At 42.7% G+C, this 16,614-nt stretch overlaps 1 protein-coding gene across 1 annotated transcript; it reads right to left on the bottom strand.

Annotated features, from left to right (window-relative positions):
* Positions 1-341: 341 nt before the first annotated feature.
* Positions 342-16,293, bottom strand: tagapb (T cell activation RhoGTPase activating protein b). The gene is made up of 14 exons (XM_034579471.1): positions 16,189-16,293; positions 13,976-14,061; positions 9,961-10,131; positions 7,759-7,923; positions 5,755-5,796; positions 5,221-5,305; positions 5,070-5,114; positions 4,616-4,676; positions 4,194-4,348; positions 3,699-3,860; positions 3,290-3,399; positions 2,764-2,950; positions 2,379-2,460; positions 342-2,072 (listed from the first exon to the last, which is right to left on the bottom strand). Exons 1-14 carry the CDS (start codon positions 16,276-16,278, stop codon positions 904-906), a joined length of 2,610 nt encoding a protein of 869 aa, XP_034435362.1. The 5' UTR covers positions 16,279-16,293; the 3' UTR covers positions 342-903.
* Between the last annotated feature and the right edge of the window lie 321 nt (positions 16,294-16,614).

Genomic DNA, 16,614 nt, shown 5'->3' with positions numbered 1-16,614 from the left:
CAGAGGTTACCAGTCTCAATCTTAAATCAATCACATTGTCAGGGTTTTAGATTAAAACAACTTGTTGAGGAAGGAAACAAAGTGATAAAACCCTGCAGAAAAGGAAGGAAGACGAGGTGGCATCAGCTCATCGTGCAGTCACAGATAAGAGGAAGAGCGATTCAGAGAAAAACCAAATCCGTCCATGTGACCGTGTCTGGTTTCCTTCTGTTTCAGCAAACTGCATGAGCCAGAACACGCTGTTCTCTCAATTGAGGCTTGTTAGCCGCTGTTATGCAATGAATAGAAGTTGAGTCAAAGTAACCTGCGAAACGGTTCTAGAGACAGAAGAGAAAACTCAGTTTGTTCTTTCAATCATTTATTTTGAACGAAAACAATTCATGAGTCCTTGGCTACCAATCTCTATCTGTGTATCTATTTACATTTTCAGCAAACAAGTAAACAAAGCATTAAATTATCAGAAAAGTGCTTTAATGTAGTTGAAGAAGGAGATGAAGGTGAAGAGGGTTTACAAAAAAACATGAGCAGTGTGCTCAACAGGCTAAACTGTACATCAACAAAACTAATAGCATATTTTCTCCATAGCTTCCTTGCGATAGACTAAATATCTATCATAACACCATGTATTTAATATCTGTACTCTAAACAGTACTACTTGGACAGTGCAACCACATAGCTTGCATTCAAAGTGAAACAGTGACACATAGAACATTTCTATTTACAAAACGATAAGATTAAGATAAGAAGTAGGAAGTAGCTGCTATAATAAGACTACAGTAAGCGTTCAAAACAGCACAATGAAATTAACCTTTCGAGGTCAGAAACCTTCGGATGTGGCCCAGAAGGAATAGAAATGAAAAAGACGCAAGATAAATCGGACATGTGAATCAGTTCCAGAGTAAATCAAACGTACGACTCCTGGGCATAAGAAAACTCCTCGAACACAGGCTGACTACATCTCCGCGACACAACGTCGTGGTGGCTTTTAGACACGGACTCGGACATGGCTCTCTGGCGGTAAGGATGCCGCCGCTCGACAACGCCGCCATTGTCCTGCGCTGCTTGGGAAAAGCAGTCTGTGAACTGAGTGACGGGGCAGGTGGCTGGGAAGTCATAATTCACAGAGGATGGGCGGGACCTCCTCTCCAGCACCATTGCATCCTGTACAGTCATGGCTCCATACTGCGGAGGGAGGCCCATATTCTGCACTGCCCTCTCATATGGTGGAGGCCTGCAGGGCAGCCTGCTGTCCACCTGCTTGAACACCTCGATGGCTGACAGAGGGCGCTGCCTGTGCAGAGGCTCAGCTGGAGGATCTGCTTCGCTCTGAGCGTCCTCCTGGAGCGTTTCACAAGGGAAGGAGTTTTCCTTCTGGGAGTCTCTCTTCAGGCTGCTCCTGCTGAACGCTGCTAGACTCCTGGTCCTCATTAGGACTTTACTGGCCACCCTCATGGATTGTGAATGCCTCTTCTCAGCCGAAATCGGTCTGACAATGTCCTGTTGAGCCTTTGCAGCCACTAATGGTGGGCTGGAGGTGTTTGTTCTCCTGGGGCAGGATGGTGACCCCACTGGGGAGCTGGAGAAAACAGAGTCTGACTGGTTTGAGGCGGCGCTCTCCAGGGAAGAGCACGAGCAGTCCTTGACGTGATTGCCTGCCATGTAGGGCAGAGGGTCCAAGTTTGAGCTGCTGCTCAGTCTTGGAAAAGGCAGGACCGGCCTGCGTCCTGCTCGTACTCTGACCAAGAAGGAGTCGTCAGAGATCTGCTTTGTCAGAGGCTGCTCCTCAAAGTCCCTGCTCTCCATGGAGCAGTCCTCGTGGCTCCGGGTGTGGCCAAACAGGTTCTCGAGGTCGGGTGAGGTGAGGATGATGGGCTCAGAGCAGCGACGGTGGAACGGCTGCTTCGGGTTGAAGGCGGCGTCCGATGCCCAGGAAGTGGTGCGGGCAGAGGGACTGAGAGAGGAATATGAACCACACTCTCCATGAGTGGAGCTGCTGCTCTCTCCTGCCTCCCCATCGCCATCTAAGTCGGTGCTGTCATACGCTGAGTCATGGTGCTGGGACGACAGAGAGTCTGCAGAGCGAGAAAAGAAAGAGGATTAGATCTCTAGATTATACAACGATTATTCTCATTTACTCAAGTTTTATTTGTGTGCCAATATCTGTATCGTTGAGAAAGAACTACAACACACAGAGACACAGAAGCAGACATTACCTAAACCTATTGAAAGACCTAATAACTATTTAAGACTTTTTCTTAAGACTCTCCATATTGTTTACTTTCTCTATTGGCAGCAGGAGCAACATGATTGCATGTTTGTTCAATAAACATATTAATAACAGAAATTAAGAGGAGGGTCTAGTTTTCATGTGTAAATACCTTCATCGGTGTCCAGCAGGCTGGGGATGTTCTCTCCAAGTATGTCACAGTGCTCGATCAGAAGCTCGGTGAGTTCTGTGACCTGCAGCAAATCAGAAAAAATATGTTTTTGTTATTGTCATATTCACAACAATATCCATTGTCAAAACCAAAACTGAAAATTAGATTAACGAATTCTTAAAATGAAAGCTGATATGAAGAAGAGATACAGTCAGGATGCAGCGCTTCACTCTGTCCTATCATCACGTGGCTAAACAAACAGCCAACAGGAGCGGAGCTATTTTGACCTTACTTCTGAAACCCGTTGAGGTTTTTCTGCTCTGTGAACCACAGAGCTTCAAAGCCCCAGAAAGTGTGAAAACATTTTCACAGCGCAACTTTCTACCTTGTTCATCTTTTCCTTCCCCTCATCCAGCGTGGCTCCGTCCAGCTGCAGCAGCGTGGGGGCGATGCACACCGCCAGGTTGTGGGCGCCCATTTTGTTGATGTCAGCGCTCTCCAGGATGTGATGGAGGACGCACACAAGATGCTGAAGGAGGAGTTTGTTGAGCCCCGGCAGCTCGTCTACAACCCTGGTTGGCAGGTAGAAAAAAAAAAAGGGGGAAGGGAAGGTGGAAAAAAAGAGAACAGGAAGATTAGTTTGGCGGTCTTTTTTTTATTTATTTATTTAAGTTTCTTCCTTTTTTAAAAACCGAAAAAGAGAAGTGGTCTGTTCTAAGCCTGCTGTCAGATGACACTGGGGATTATCTGCAAAACTCCATTCAAAAAAAACATCTATTTCATACCCACCACAGAACATTGATGAAAATACCAACAGATTTCCCCTTCAGATACATAAAGCTCATATAAATACAAGGATGGCGGGTTGCAGGAAATTGCTGCTGACTCATTAGCAGGTATCGATTACTTACTTTCTGATATCCACAGCTCTCTGCTGAGTGTCTTCGTTGTCCAGAGCCGTCATCCAGTTGTCGTAAAGTTCAGACACCAGCAGGCTGCCAGGAAGTTCCTTCAGGAAACTCTGTGATAAACATGAGGAGGACGGTGATGAGCCACTTAATAACATAAATGATTAGATGTGACACGTGTGGTATTAAAAGGGCAGAACACTCCAGAGAACTCCAGAGTGCTATTCATTTGATGTAACGTGTTAAAGTGCACTGAACATTATAAAAATGAATAATGCATCAATAATTATAATCCATGCATGAGATATTATTCTGGATGTGGAGTTATAATAACAATGTAGTTATAAAAGAGGTGCTAGTATTAAGTGGGGGGTTGTAAGATGCAGTGACAGAAGAGGTGTGTGAAACGTACTTTGAGGAGCCCGACGAGCAGAACCACCGGCTGCCCCTCCAGGTCGACCTCCAGGCCGCTGTTCAGCTGCTCTCTGACCTCCTTCATGTTCTTGTTGTTGCATGGTTTCCGAAACACTCCCTCCGTGGACGGGCCCCTCTTTCTCAGCAACACCAGAATCTCCTGGTGAGAGGAGAGGAAGACGAGGAGAGGAAGAGGAAGAGGAGAGGAAGAAGAGAGGAGGAGAGTTAGTCATATAAAAAAAACAAAAACAGGCTGAGTGTGTGTGTGTGTGTTTCCTGTTGCCATTCACAGATTCTTAGAACTGATATCATACGTTGGTTGAGTAGGTGCCTGTTTTTTTTATTCATGCTCAAAGACGATTTGCAATGTGTCTAACAAATTAGTTATATGCATTTATAATTTAGTAAAACTATGTAATTTGCTGTGGATTGTGAGGTAGAAGGACACAACTTGACATGAACTGTGATGTTTCAGGTTGAAAAGGTGACTTACTGTGACTGGTTTGGGGAGGGAGCGGTCATCGGGACAGATCTTGCAGAGGGGCAGCCCGAACAGCTGAGTCTTTGTGCACGTCTCTGTTCGGTTTGCCTTGCTGATGAAACTCGAGCCCTTTCTCAGCCTCTTCACCACTTGGTTCCACTTTTTTTCTGGTGGAAGCAAAAATTGCATCATCCGTCAGTTTATTTCAACAGTTGAATATGAACCGAAGGATTTTTTTGAATTTTTGTGAAACATGGCAGAAGAAAAACAAGGTTGTGCAAGAGTCTGAAACTCAATTTCTTCACTTGCTCCCCCTTATCAGTTGAATTTCCTTTTTCTGTTTCTGTGGTTGTTCTTTCTACTCTCGCTTTGACACATGGCCCAGTTATTGAGCCCCTCCCTCCCTCCGTCAAACGTTCAACATTCAAACTCACCAGTGGGATGCGTCAGCTTGTCCTCCTGGTTATTCGGCAGAATGGCTATCTTTGCATCGCCCTGGCAACAAAACCAACAAGAAAGGTGGTTATGACTCTGCAAGAGGACATGAGCATGCAAAGGAGAGGAAAGAGGGAAGAGGGTTGTGTGTTGTCTATTTTTTCCCTCAGTCGCCATGCATCACACAGCCTCGCTCTTCATGCCTTCCAACACGTGACTGAGTTGCCGTTGTATAATCACACGACAAAAGACCCTAATAGCAGTCAATTACATGCTTCTTAAGTTATTGTGTTCAAATGAAAAATCTTTTCTTCATGTGCAATTATGCTACATAATCTTGTACAATTTGCGGCTATTTCCTCTGTGTGATAGTGCAGGCGTCACTCGCAGCAGTCGCTTTGCTGGAACATGTTTAACCTCAAGAGGCCACGGGAAATCAGGGTTTATACTTACGTCAAGTGGAAGGTGTTCCATGCCCCCTCCTGTTAGAGTTTTAGTCTGAAAGTTGGTGAAAAACAGTTAGGTGTTGATTGTATATTTCTTTTTTTAAATCCGATGTGTTGTTTTCTGATGGACATGGTGCAGCGAGCAGCGTGAGACTCACTGTGATGCTGCCACTCAACACCTTCATGAGGACGTCAGGAGGTGAAAAGGCACAACCAGCCCTCGCCTTTGTGTCTTTAATTGTTCTGTCGTGAGAAAAATTACATAGTATGAATTTACTTTTACTTATACTCATCAAACTTTATATGTCTTTATTTTCATTTTATACAACCACAAAGAATATCTGTTATTCCAAATTATTGTGTATTAACCAAACAGGGGATCAATATAATGTTGTAACATACTGTTTTAGAGCAAAAGAGACTAAATTAACAGATTTCTTCATTGTGAGTGGACGCTAATTTTTTTATGTCATCGACAACATGTGACCTATAATGTACATACAAACACAATTGGACGAAAATAATTTAAATTTAACGGATTTCAGAGTTTGTTGTGATGTACAATTTTTACAAAAGGCAGCATTGATCAAAAACACTTAACAATCTCGCTTGAGTTACAGTAAAAATTCTAATTATAAGATTAAAATGCATATCTATTATAATTATTATTATTATATAAATTGGTTTCCTACCTGTGTAGAGTATCTAACCAGCGTTCTTTCACCTCAGGTGAGCTGTGGGCAAAATAACAGCATGGTATGAGTTACTCATCCACAGAGAGAAGCACAGGCCCAGATGACAGTGGGAGGAATGAGACGGCCGTGCACCCTGGGCGGCTTTTAACAACTCTGGTGGAAACTCTAACTCAGTCATGGGAACAGGAAGCAGCGTCACGGCGGCCCCCGACCAGACACCTTCCACTTCCTCCTAGACGAGGTTTGCTGTTCGATCAGTGGAAACAGGACAGCGACACCGATACGTGTGCCTACGTGTGTTCACCTGAAGGGCTTAACCTTTGCAGCACCATATGGCCTTACAGTATGCATATTAAGTAGGCAGACGGCTCAAGTGTCAACAAGTGAGCACATGGTTTCCTGTCGGCTCCATGAGACAGAGCAGGAATGAAACGTTCTCACGCTGAATCATTACCAGATTTTCAATTTTCAGACAGACAAATCAAAAGTCACCGAGGGGGGGGGATTCATCCCCTTCTTGGAACAAAGTCTCATCGTTTGAGTCTTACTTTGCAAGAAACGTGGGTTGACAATGAATAACACAAAAAAACACAGTCAGATTTCCAAACTGTGTCATTTAGAGCCTCTTATCTCAAACCATTTACTGAAATTCACTGTAGTCCTTTTAAAGTCGATTGCACCGTCTAGATGAGTGTGCAACTGTCTTTTATCGTAAAGGCCAGCGTTTCCAGATAGAGTCAGCTGAGTTCACCCCATCACATGAGTCTGGTTCTCCGGCCAGCGTCGCACTTCCTATTTTGCAACCTCTGGTCTTGTGATTCTGCAGAGAGGACTTTCTCTTTAACCACTTCCCCAACAGATCTCATGACCAAGAACTACATGTGTGAATACTCCATACGCAGCCTCAGGTTCCATTCACGACGTTAATAACACAAGGCAGGAAGCCGCTGTGCTCGCTCTTCTATTCATATTCGAACAACAGGGAAACCTTTGAAGGAAATGGTGTTTCAGAAATGTGCTCATTAGCTTGTTGAGACTGAGTTCTGTCCTTATTATACAGCCAGCGCTTGGCTTAGCGTGAAGACTAGAAACATCGGGAAGCCGCTGGACTGACGGAAATTGAGTTCAGGTTATTTCTGGTGCAAACCCACGAAAGCCACCACAGTTCTATTAAACATGAATAAACAGGGAGTACAGATGCCAGCCAACTGTCTATGAATGAATGGATGAATTAGTGTGCAGACTGCGTTATCTGTGCTGTAACTGATTATTAAAATGCATGTCTGCACTCTCTCTTGATAAAGCGTGTTGGGAAAATCTGTTTCTTATATACAAATATATATAAACGCATAATGAGGACAGCCTTGCAGTCGGTGCAGGTCACACTTAATTGTCTTGCACATGAGCTAGAGACTGTGAATTTAAGATGGACGACACTTTTCCACTTCTACCAAAAGTGAAGCTAAAATATCCAGGATACGGGAGCCGCCATCTTTTAATTCAGTATTAAAACCAAACTTACTGTAAAATTTGAATGAGCCTACCATCTACTAAAAGTGACGGACACCATCTTTGACAAACAATCATTTAATGTGTTATTTTTGGTCCGTGTCCAATCCGCTAACATGGAGGAGGCAGGGTTTATGACCTATGCTGCAGCCAGCCACCAGGTGGCGATCAAGATGGTCTGACTTCACTTTTGGGGAGCTGTCACGTCGTTTTATTTATATTTTATACTCAGTGTTTGACATAAACAAATAAGAATATGATATTTAGTTGTTTTTAATCCCCCAGTTCTACTAATAATAAATGATCGAACTACTTGTTTAATGTGATCTCTCATGTTTAATTCAGATGTTTGGGTGAAATATTCCCATTAGAAGCAGACGAGGGGCATGAGAGGAAACTAAAGATGTTCACAGGCGCATATGGACAACCGCTCTTCATCTTTTGAATACTTTATGTGCTGCTGCTTGAGTCAGTCGCTGCCGGTCTGCTCACCGAAAACACACCAAAGAGAAAGTGAGAGCCCAAGCCAAGGCAAGGGTCAGCCTCAGGTCAATATCCCCCGTCATTCCCTCTTCATCCTCTGCCTCGTCTTCAAAACCGTACAGCCAGATGTCCGTGAGGCTCACTCTGTGCTTCAGACGGTAGCTGGCACTCGACCTGGTAAAAAGAAAGCAAAGGAAAAGGTCCATTATTGTGGTAATTTCTGCTTCCACTTGTCACCGACTTGTTCCAAGAATAAAAAACTGTTCGATAATTACTGTGTGGATGAAAAGGGACCCTGCTGACCGTGATGTGTTTGCAACAATTGGCCTGTGGGCACTGTATCCTGGAGCGTTGACAGATTAGAAGAGGAAATGAGTCGTATAGCATGAGGAAGAGAGAAGTGTACTCAGGGATTCAAGAGGTGTTATGGTATAGAAAGAGAGAGAGAAGAGGGGAGATGTGATCTGGCCCCAACCGGAACCCAGCGTGCACTGTTTGTGTTTACAGACGGTTTTCACCACACACACACGGTTACAACCAACACCCTCGTCCCTCCAGTTACCCCACAGTCAATTTCTATTTATTCATCAATGCTCACATTTGACATAATCGCCAGCTTAAGGTGAAATAAAGATGAATAAACATTTGACGTACGAGACAAAGCCACAAGATTAGGTTTAAACACCGAGAGTAGGATTAGAGGATCTGTGTGGATCCAGACCAGAGGCAGGGAAGGATCAGCCTCGCTCAGTGTGAAGTCAGATTTATTTTTGAGGTATTGATTTTATAGATGACTTTATTTTCTTGAGTTTTATTTGTGCTACAAGTACATTTTGGAGCGTTCGTGTGTTTTACACTTGCTTTTTCCCAAAAAGTTTTTATCAGTCAACTGCACTTGATGTTTGAAGCACATGGCTCCTTTTTAAATGCTTCTTCACAACAAGCTGAAGGCTGATCAGTAGCACTCATTTCCAGAAGTAATGATGGGTCACAAACAATAAAGTGTGTTTGCTGTGTGGTATCGTAGTGCTGCTTGTGCTGTCTACTGGAACAGTGGGCAGGTTGTGGTACAGAGATGAGCGTGAACATCCTCCCACTCAAGAGCCTGAAAACTTCCACCGGCTTCGATAAACAACTCGAAGTTGGAAGCTGAGCAGCCACGTGAATCATGTTTATATTAAATCAATTAGTTAAATCGAGCTGGGGAGAAATCTGGAAAATTTGATAAATGCTGGTTCTGTACTACACAAATAAATTAAGAATTTCTCTGTACCCACATTTTTTTTAAAGAAAGTAATTGAAGCCGAATATTTAATTCTGAAATACTTAAACATCTAATATGTAACTTTGGCAGCTCGGGGTCTCTCAACCAAAACAATATCAGAAGACCTGGTTCGATGACGTCATGAAGCAGCGTGGGATCATGGGAGTAAACGACGAAAGGAAACTTCACTTTTTTTAATGTTAACTTTAACATTTTGGGATTTCTCTGGGTTTGATATTTAAGAACAAAAGTCAACAAAATCTAAAAAGTAGGTCGAGTCGTTGTGACACATTTTAATGACGACTTGCCAAATGGGGATTTGTCTTTGTTATTTCATGATTTGACGTTTACAATTTATTTGAATTGAATACCTTTTATTTTATTTCATTCATTTTGTGGATTGGATTTTTGTGAAGCACGTTGTAACCTTGTTTAGATAAGTGCTAATCAAATACAATTATTATTATTATTATTATTATTTCCAAAACAGCTCATATATGTCCCGTGTGTCATGATTCGCCTGATTTCAGATGAAGTTTTCAGACGATTTTAGCATCAAGGTAGTTAACACTCCTGTGTGAAAGCATGAAAATCATCTCTCTGACATTTGTCTTGCTTGAAAAACAACAAGACGTTTCTTTCCACATGTGACCCCACCCAGAGGGAATCACCAAACTGTCTTCTTCTTTCTAAAGACAGAGTGACTAAACAGAATAAACCGTCTGTTTGGAGATTCCCCAACAGTCCGAGTCTACTGTCAAAAAAATACACATCTTGTTTTTACTTCCCCTTTCACTTCTCCCATTGCAACTGTACAAATGTGTGTCATATTTCAGAAACTGTTTTTATTTATTGTAACTGTGTTTACTACATTTGTTTCAATTCAGTGGTTTCCCAATGACTGTTATTCCCTCTCTATTGAACTGGAGTATACATTTAGTACTGACTTGAGTTTGGCGAACACAATGACATCGCTGAAGAGGAACATGTGTCTTTCCCTGGTCTTCGAGCCCTCGGTGACCTGGACGCACTCGTCCAGCAGCAGCTCTCCGTTCTCGCTGCTGAGGCCGAGGACGAACGGACTCTGCTCCACAGACACCCAGCAGGACGCCTCCTCCCTGAGGGGACAGACAACAGAAGCGTGGGTGACAGGGACATCCTAGACCAGTCTAATCTTGGTGGTTACACTATCGCTCTCATAAATTGAATGATTCAATTTGGGTTTTTTTTTGTGATAGAACATTTTCTATCTTTTTTTTTTTTAGACAACCTGCTCCAGGCTTCTCTGGAATTTGTGTTTCCACCACTTTCAACAAAGTTTAAAGTTTACAAAACACAAGCTCTTGTTGCTGGAACTTGTCATTTTGACACTTTGGTATTGGAGGCAGCTTTGATAAAACTATTTTAAGATGTAACTGAGGGAATTTTGTTAAAGCCTCAAACCGACAAGGCAGCTGTCAAACAAACAAGAGTGAAGCAAATTGTAGTTTGATGGGGATTGTGTTGCAGACGCAAATTCTTTAATCTGATTTGGTTTTACACTTGTTCTGAGTGAGATCAGGTGAGAAATGGGGTGAAACATGATGATTGACAGCTGAGACTGACTCGTGATTGGTTAAGCACATGCATCAGCGAGACCTCAGAACCGTAGCGCCGCCCCCCTGATCGTTACTCTGCAGATTTTAACTATAATTTAGTGGTTGTGTAATATTTAAGCAAACCTGTTATTACAATGATCAGATGTTTAATGCCTGAATCGGTATTCATGAAAGTAGTGGTAATGGGTGATAGTGGTCATCCCAGTCATAAGAGTGTGTTACGTATTTAACACCAAACCAATATTCCAAGTGTTCTTGATTTACATGTTTCAAAAGGCTTGAGGGATGATAAATCATTTGAATGCAAAGCAACGATATCCTGAATGCAGAAAACTCCCATTAGAGCTCACTGAGCCGTTTCAGTTCTTCAACTCAGGATGTCTTTTTTCTAAACATCTGTTAAATGATTCACATTCACATACCAGTGCAAAGTTGTTTTTCCTTTTCTTTTTGATCATTTCATTTTCAACGACCTGACGACCTTAGCGGTCGAAATTGCCCCAAAATATATCTGAGGGGTCAGAGGAAGAGTGAAAAACATTCTGCTTCACCAAATCTTTACTGGAGCTCAAACTAAGGTTGATAAAAAACTGGTCTGAGTGACAAGGTGCGATGCTGGAAACCGCCCGACATCATCACCGGGATAAGGGTGCGACTGATTGGATTCCTGTTTGAGTGACCTGAACAAAACACCCACTTGTTTTATGATGCCAACACATTCACCGGCTCCAATCAATACATAAACCTTATGATCCTTCACTAAAATGACGCAGAGAGCAAAGGAGTCATGTTTTAATTTGAAGAAAAATGTCAGGCATGTGCGTGAAGGCACCACCTACCCTACGAGATCAGTGAAAGGTCAATAACCGGATCTGATTTCATTACACTGGTGTTAACGGACTTTACTGGCTGAAGCTTGGTTGTCTACAGAGGAAAGTCGGCCTTGTTTGATGCAGATTTGTTTGTCTTTACATTTTGTATTCCTTTTTTATTCCCGAGACATCTTTGAGTGCAGTCGACAGCAAAACTGATTTTTTCCTCAATTAAAAAAACAGTGTTCATTATATCCACTTAACAATCAACATGATATTTAATTTTAACCTTAAGCGAAGGCACCAGGAAACCACATTTAAATTTGGATCTGCGTCAAATCAAAGGTTAAAAAAAACACCTCATATCGCAATTTTAAAGAAGGTGTAAGAAAATGGTGGATCCGACCCCTGATCCAAATCCACATTTCAAAATGTAATGAGTTGTTTCTTGACTATATCACGTCGTTCCACCAGGATTAATAGTAAACGGTCCAGTAGTTTCTGTGTAATCCTGCTAACTAACAAACCAACAAACAAACGCAGATGAAAACATTATTTCTTTAAAGAGAAATACACAAATCCTGACATATAGTTGTTGGTCTGTCGTGTATCTGAAGTGCTCAACAAGCAAGGTTTACACGACAAGTACCACTTGTTTGTTCTGAAAGATTATGAAACCAGTTTTGGTCATCGCTCTCTTCCCACTGTCTTCGAATGGTGCAGAAATTCAAATGTTGGCAGCCGAGGGATTTTCCCCCGTTACACTTCTGACCTACTGAAGTTCCCGCGAAAGATACAAGCAAATATAAGAGTGAGATAACTGCAGCGGCCGTTCATCAGGATGAAATGACCTGAAACCACGGCTGCTAATCTTACATCTTAAAAGTTATTACCCATTTTATGAAAAGCTTTTGAAAATATACTTGTTCACTTTCTTGCTTAAAAGAAGATTAAAGGAGTATTATCCTATCAGACAGCCTCGCTCTGTCCGCAGTGCAGCAAAGAGTGAGCTAGTGTCTACGTCAGTCCCACCACAGTGAAACCAACACCCCCCAAACACCCCCGCTCAAGGAAAAGCCCAGTGTGTGTATGTGTGTGTGTGTGTGTGTGTGTGTGTGTGTGTGTGTGTGTGTGTGTGTGTGTGTGTGTGTGTGTGTGTGTGTGAGCGCTGAAGGGGTGGGGAGTATGAAAGTGGGTTTTTTTTTTTGGTCTGGCATTTTTCTTTTTCTTTTTTACTTTGATGTCCTCGCCCACCGGCTGCTCTGGTGGTCTTTGTGCAACTGCCACCATAACAACTCCGAAAGGTTAAAGAGTTAATATGAGAGGAGGTGAAGAAGAGCCTACACTCAAAGAAACAAGCCGTAGGTGGGTTATGACGTTAAAAGTTTTTTCCTGAGGGGGTTGAACATAACTCAGTCCTGCAAAACGAGTTATTTTCAAACCAGAGACGGACGCTCTGGTCAGGGTCACTCTGACAGGGCAGAATCCCAAATGAGGTTTTGATTGGAGGATAACTACAACAAAAAAGGATCTTGCAATGGTGTAATGGATTTTGTTCATTCGTTCCGTATTCCCAGCAACAAAAGATATTAAAATAATTAGTAAAATGTCAAACCACAGCCTTCACTTAGGAGCAAAAACAAGCCCTAAAATTTGTTTGTATTATGTGAAATTTATAATGATAATTATCAATATTGATAGGGAGATTTTTATTTTGATATCATTCTAGGCCATATGTCATCACTAGTTCAAATTGCAGGTGAAACCTCCCCTGTGGGAATCCCCCACAGGGACATCTGGGTCTGTGGTCGGTGCAGAGTGGACGGTGTCGCCTGCAGATGTCCTGACAACGTTCAAACTCAGGGTTGGGGTCATGGGAGGTGAATAAGCAGGTTTTCTTTTCGTTACAGGATATTTCAAATGCTCTTCTGTGACGATTTGAGATCGTTTTACCATGTGGAGGCTGTAGTAAGGAAAGTGAAACTGGCTGGGGGCCATAAGGATTTAGTCCTGTAAGTGATGCAACTTTCAACATTTTTCAACACCCAGCCATGATGCGGGATTTTTAAGAAGCTATTAAGTTATTACGTGGTTTTTTTTGTTTTACTTTGGGTTTTCCTGCTTTTCTGTGTGACAACCTTCGACCTACTGAACACAAAAGATAAAAAACAACCTGTAGCTGTGTGACTTTACTTCCACCAAGGAGGTTATGTACATTTCTTGGTTGGTTTTGTTTCTGAGCAAGATTACTGCACGGATTCCCACGAAATCATCAAGTAATCCAGTTAATCCCAGTCAAAAATCAGAAGCAGGCACCAGCTACATCCCAGATCTATAGACCACTTGAGAAAAAGATGAGGCACTTCATCTGAAAACATCATCTGTCCTCCCCCCCCCCCCCCATCGATTCCCTTTAAACCACCCGGTTCTCAAGAGCGGAAAATTGGAAAACAGTGTAACTGCGCTTGCGGCTCTCTACTGGGAGCGTATGAAGGCACAATGCACAAAATGTTCAGTGGCATGGAAATGATTTCAAATAATCATGTACACACCTGATGGGAGACCACGGCATCCCCAGCGCCTTCCCGAACGCCAGGGACGGGGCAGAGCGTCGCCTCTGGGCCAAGTGTTTGAAGTCCTGTGAGGTAACAGAAGTCAGAGAGAAGTAATATTTAATATTTACTTTTCATGCGCTTGATTCTTGCCACTTGCTGAACTGACAGTTCTTTACACTGCAGCTGTGACTTAGAAGCTGTTGGATGTTTGACACCGTTCACAATGACACTTTCTTTCATTCAGTTGTCTCTGCAGTTTGTGAAATTAAACATTTGCCCCACAGATGACTGCAAATGTCAGAAGGTTCAACATCTCCATAGTGAAGGAGCCATAAAGGAAAGAAGTAAATTAGTATTATGAAAGACTTCCTGATGATATTTACAAGGAGGTTATGTTTTCATCCTGGTTGGTTTGTTTGTTCGTTTGTCAACAGGATTATACTCAAAACATGATTAAAGGATGGGAAATAAAAATTTCCAGGAAATCTCAGGGATTTTGTGACATTTTCACCATTATCCCACGGAACAATTCATGGAGCTGGGTTAAAAATAACCTGCATGTTTATTTGGGGAAGATCTAAATAATTCATGTCTGTTTTAATTAGAATCTTGAATAAAATGAATTGATATAAGGTCCTTTGTGCTTTGAATAGGTTTCCCTTTGAAAGAACCAAAGAGGCACAGAGTGTAAAGAGGTCGTCAGAGGTAGACAAGTTAAGACAATGAGGTCTTTAGTTCAGGCCTCAGTTTGCTTCATTTTACTGAACAGATTGTACAGACAATGTTGTTGTTGTGTTCACTCTGTGGTGACGACAGAACCCAGCTGCCGGCTCTTTATGCTTCATGTATGTATCTTCTCCCCGGTGCAGGTGTGATCGACAGCTGAGCACGTGTTGCATCAACAATGTTAAAGTACGTGAGGAAAAAAAGCTTCAGTGTGACTGTTTTTGTGAGATTTTTGACTCAAGCTATTTGATAAACTGTAAATATAAGTGAGGCTTTGGTCAAAATTTGAGAAGTAATCCTGATAAAAGACCTAAGGAGGTTTAATAACAGTATAAAAACTTTATGCTACTTCTGTCATTACTTTTGAGGGAGGAAAAAGGAAGGGATACACTATATTTTGTGTTTTCTGGCGAGGACACTGTCCAACCTGCCTGGAAATAGAACGTGAAGTACTTTTACTTACTCCACTCTCATTCTGAAAATGACACTATGACAATGCCCTAAATTTGAAAACGTGTTTTGTTTGGATATTCCATATTCAGGGTGCATGGTGATAAAGTGGTTACTACTGTTTTCTCACAGCAAGAAGGTTCTGGGTTTAAACCTGAACCTTGCGGGTTTGCACGTTCTCACTGTGTGTGCATGTGTTTTCTCCGGCTTCCTCCCACAGTCCAAAGACACACAGCTTAAGTTCATTGTCTCTGTATGTCGGCCTTGTGATTGGCTGGTGACCTGTCCAGGGTGTACTCCGCCCTCTTTATATACAGTCTATGACACACCCATTTACGGTATAACTTTTAAGTTGTACACAAACAGGTTGCAAACTGAGATGCCCAAAAGAACAGCCCACAGAAGGAGACTCTGAACAGGTGTTTCTCCTGTTGACATCCAAGGGTGTTTAATATTAGTCATACTATGCACATCTGTGTGTAAATGGCAATATTTGTGGTACATCTTTTTTTTAAAGGTTGAGTGTGTAGAGTTTAGTGACATCTAGTGGTGAAGTGTCATGTTGCAGCTGAATACCCCTCTCCTCACCCTCACCCTCCAAACATGTAAGAGAACCTGTGGCAGCCTTCTGTTGTCATAAAAACTCAAAAGGTTTAGTTTGTCCAGTTTGGGCTACTGTAAAAAAAACATGGTGGCCTCCGTAAAGAGGACTCACTCCTGATAAGAATATAAAGTATTTAAATATAAAGGGCTCATTCTAGGGGTAAAACAACAATTCCTACAATTTAGATGAAACATACGAGTGAAAACATCAGGATTATTTTATATAAAATTTCTGCCAATAGATCCCTTTCACCTGAATCTTACACACTGGACCTTTAAAACATCTTTCACACACAGCACACAGAGCAAAGAACCAGATGCACATTAAAACGATTAAAAGCAGTGTCTCACACTGAGTCATCTCTACTGAGCAGCCGTCAGAGACAGGATCTCTTTCACCTTTTGCCGTCGGACAGCGGATCGATACTCACAGGACGCAGAGAAGCCGAAGCATCATCGTAGCTTCCCCTCCTCATCGCCGCGATCCCATAATCGGGAGTGTCCATGTTGATGTCTCCCATGAGGCCCTTAGCCCCCCCACCGTTCCACACTGTACTTTGAGAAGTCAGTCGGCAGCTTTTCCCTCTGCAAAGTCGAGGAGAAGCAGTTTGCGTCCCAGTTCGAGGGCTCTGCTGTGACCTGAGCAAGGCAGCGGGTGCAGAATGACGCCTCCCGTCCTGCACTACAGCTTCTTCTAACTGGCGCTAATGAGGCTTAGAACAATGGAGGCCCGGCTGGCACACAAAAGAGGAGATGGGTTTTTGTGCCTGACCTGGACCCACAGTGCCAGTCTGATCCGAGCCAGGTCCCCTCCTCCCGAAACCCCCTTCATCCAGCCCTCACGCCCGGCCTGTCCT

Source organism: Hippoglossus hippoglossus, chromosome 24 (assembly GCF_009819705.1).
Source record: "Hippoglossus hippoglossus isolate fHipHip1 chromosome 24, fHipHip1.pri, whole genome shotgun sequence".
Lineage (NCBI taxonomy): Eukaryota > Metazoa > Chordata > Actinopteri > Pleuronectiformes > Pleuronectidae > Hippoglossus > Hippoglossus hippoglossus.
The sequence above is the reverse complement of the archived record's forward strand: the minus strand, read 5'-3'. Positions and strand labels throughout refer to the sequence as shown.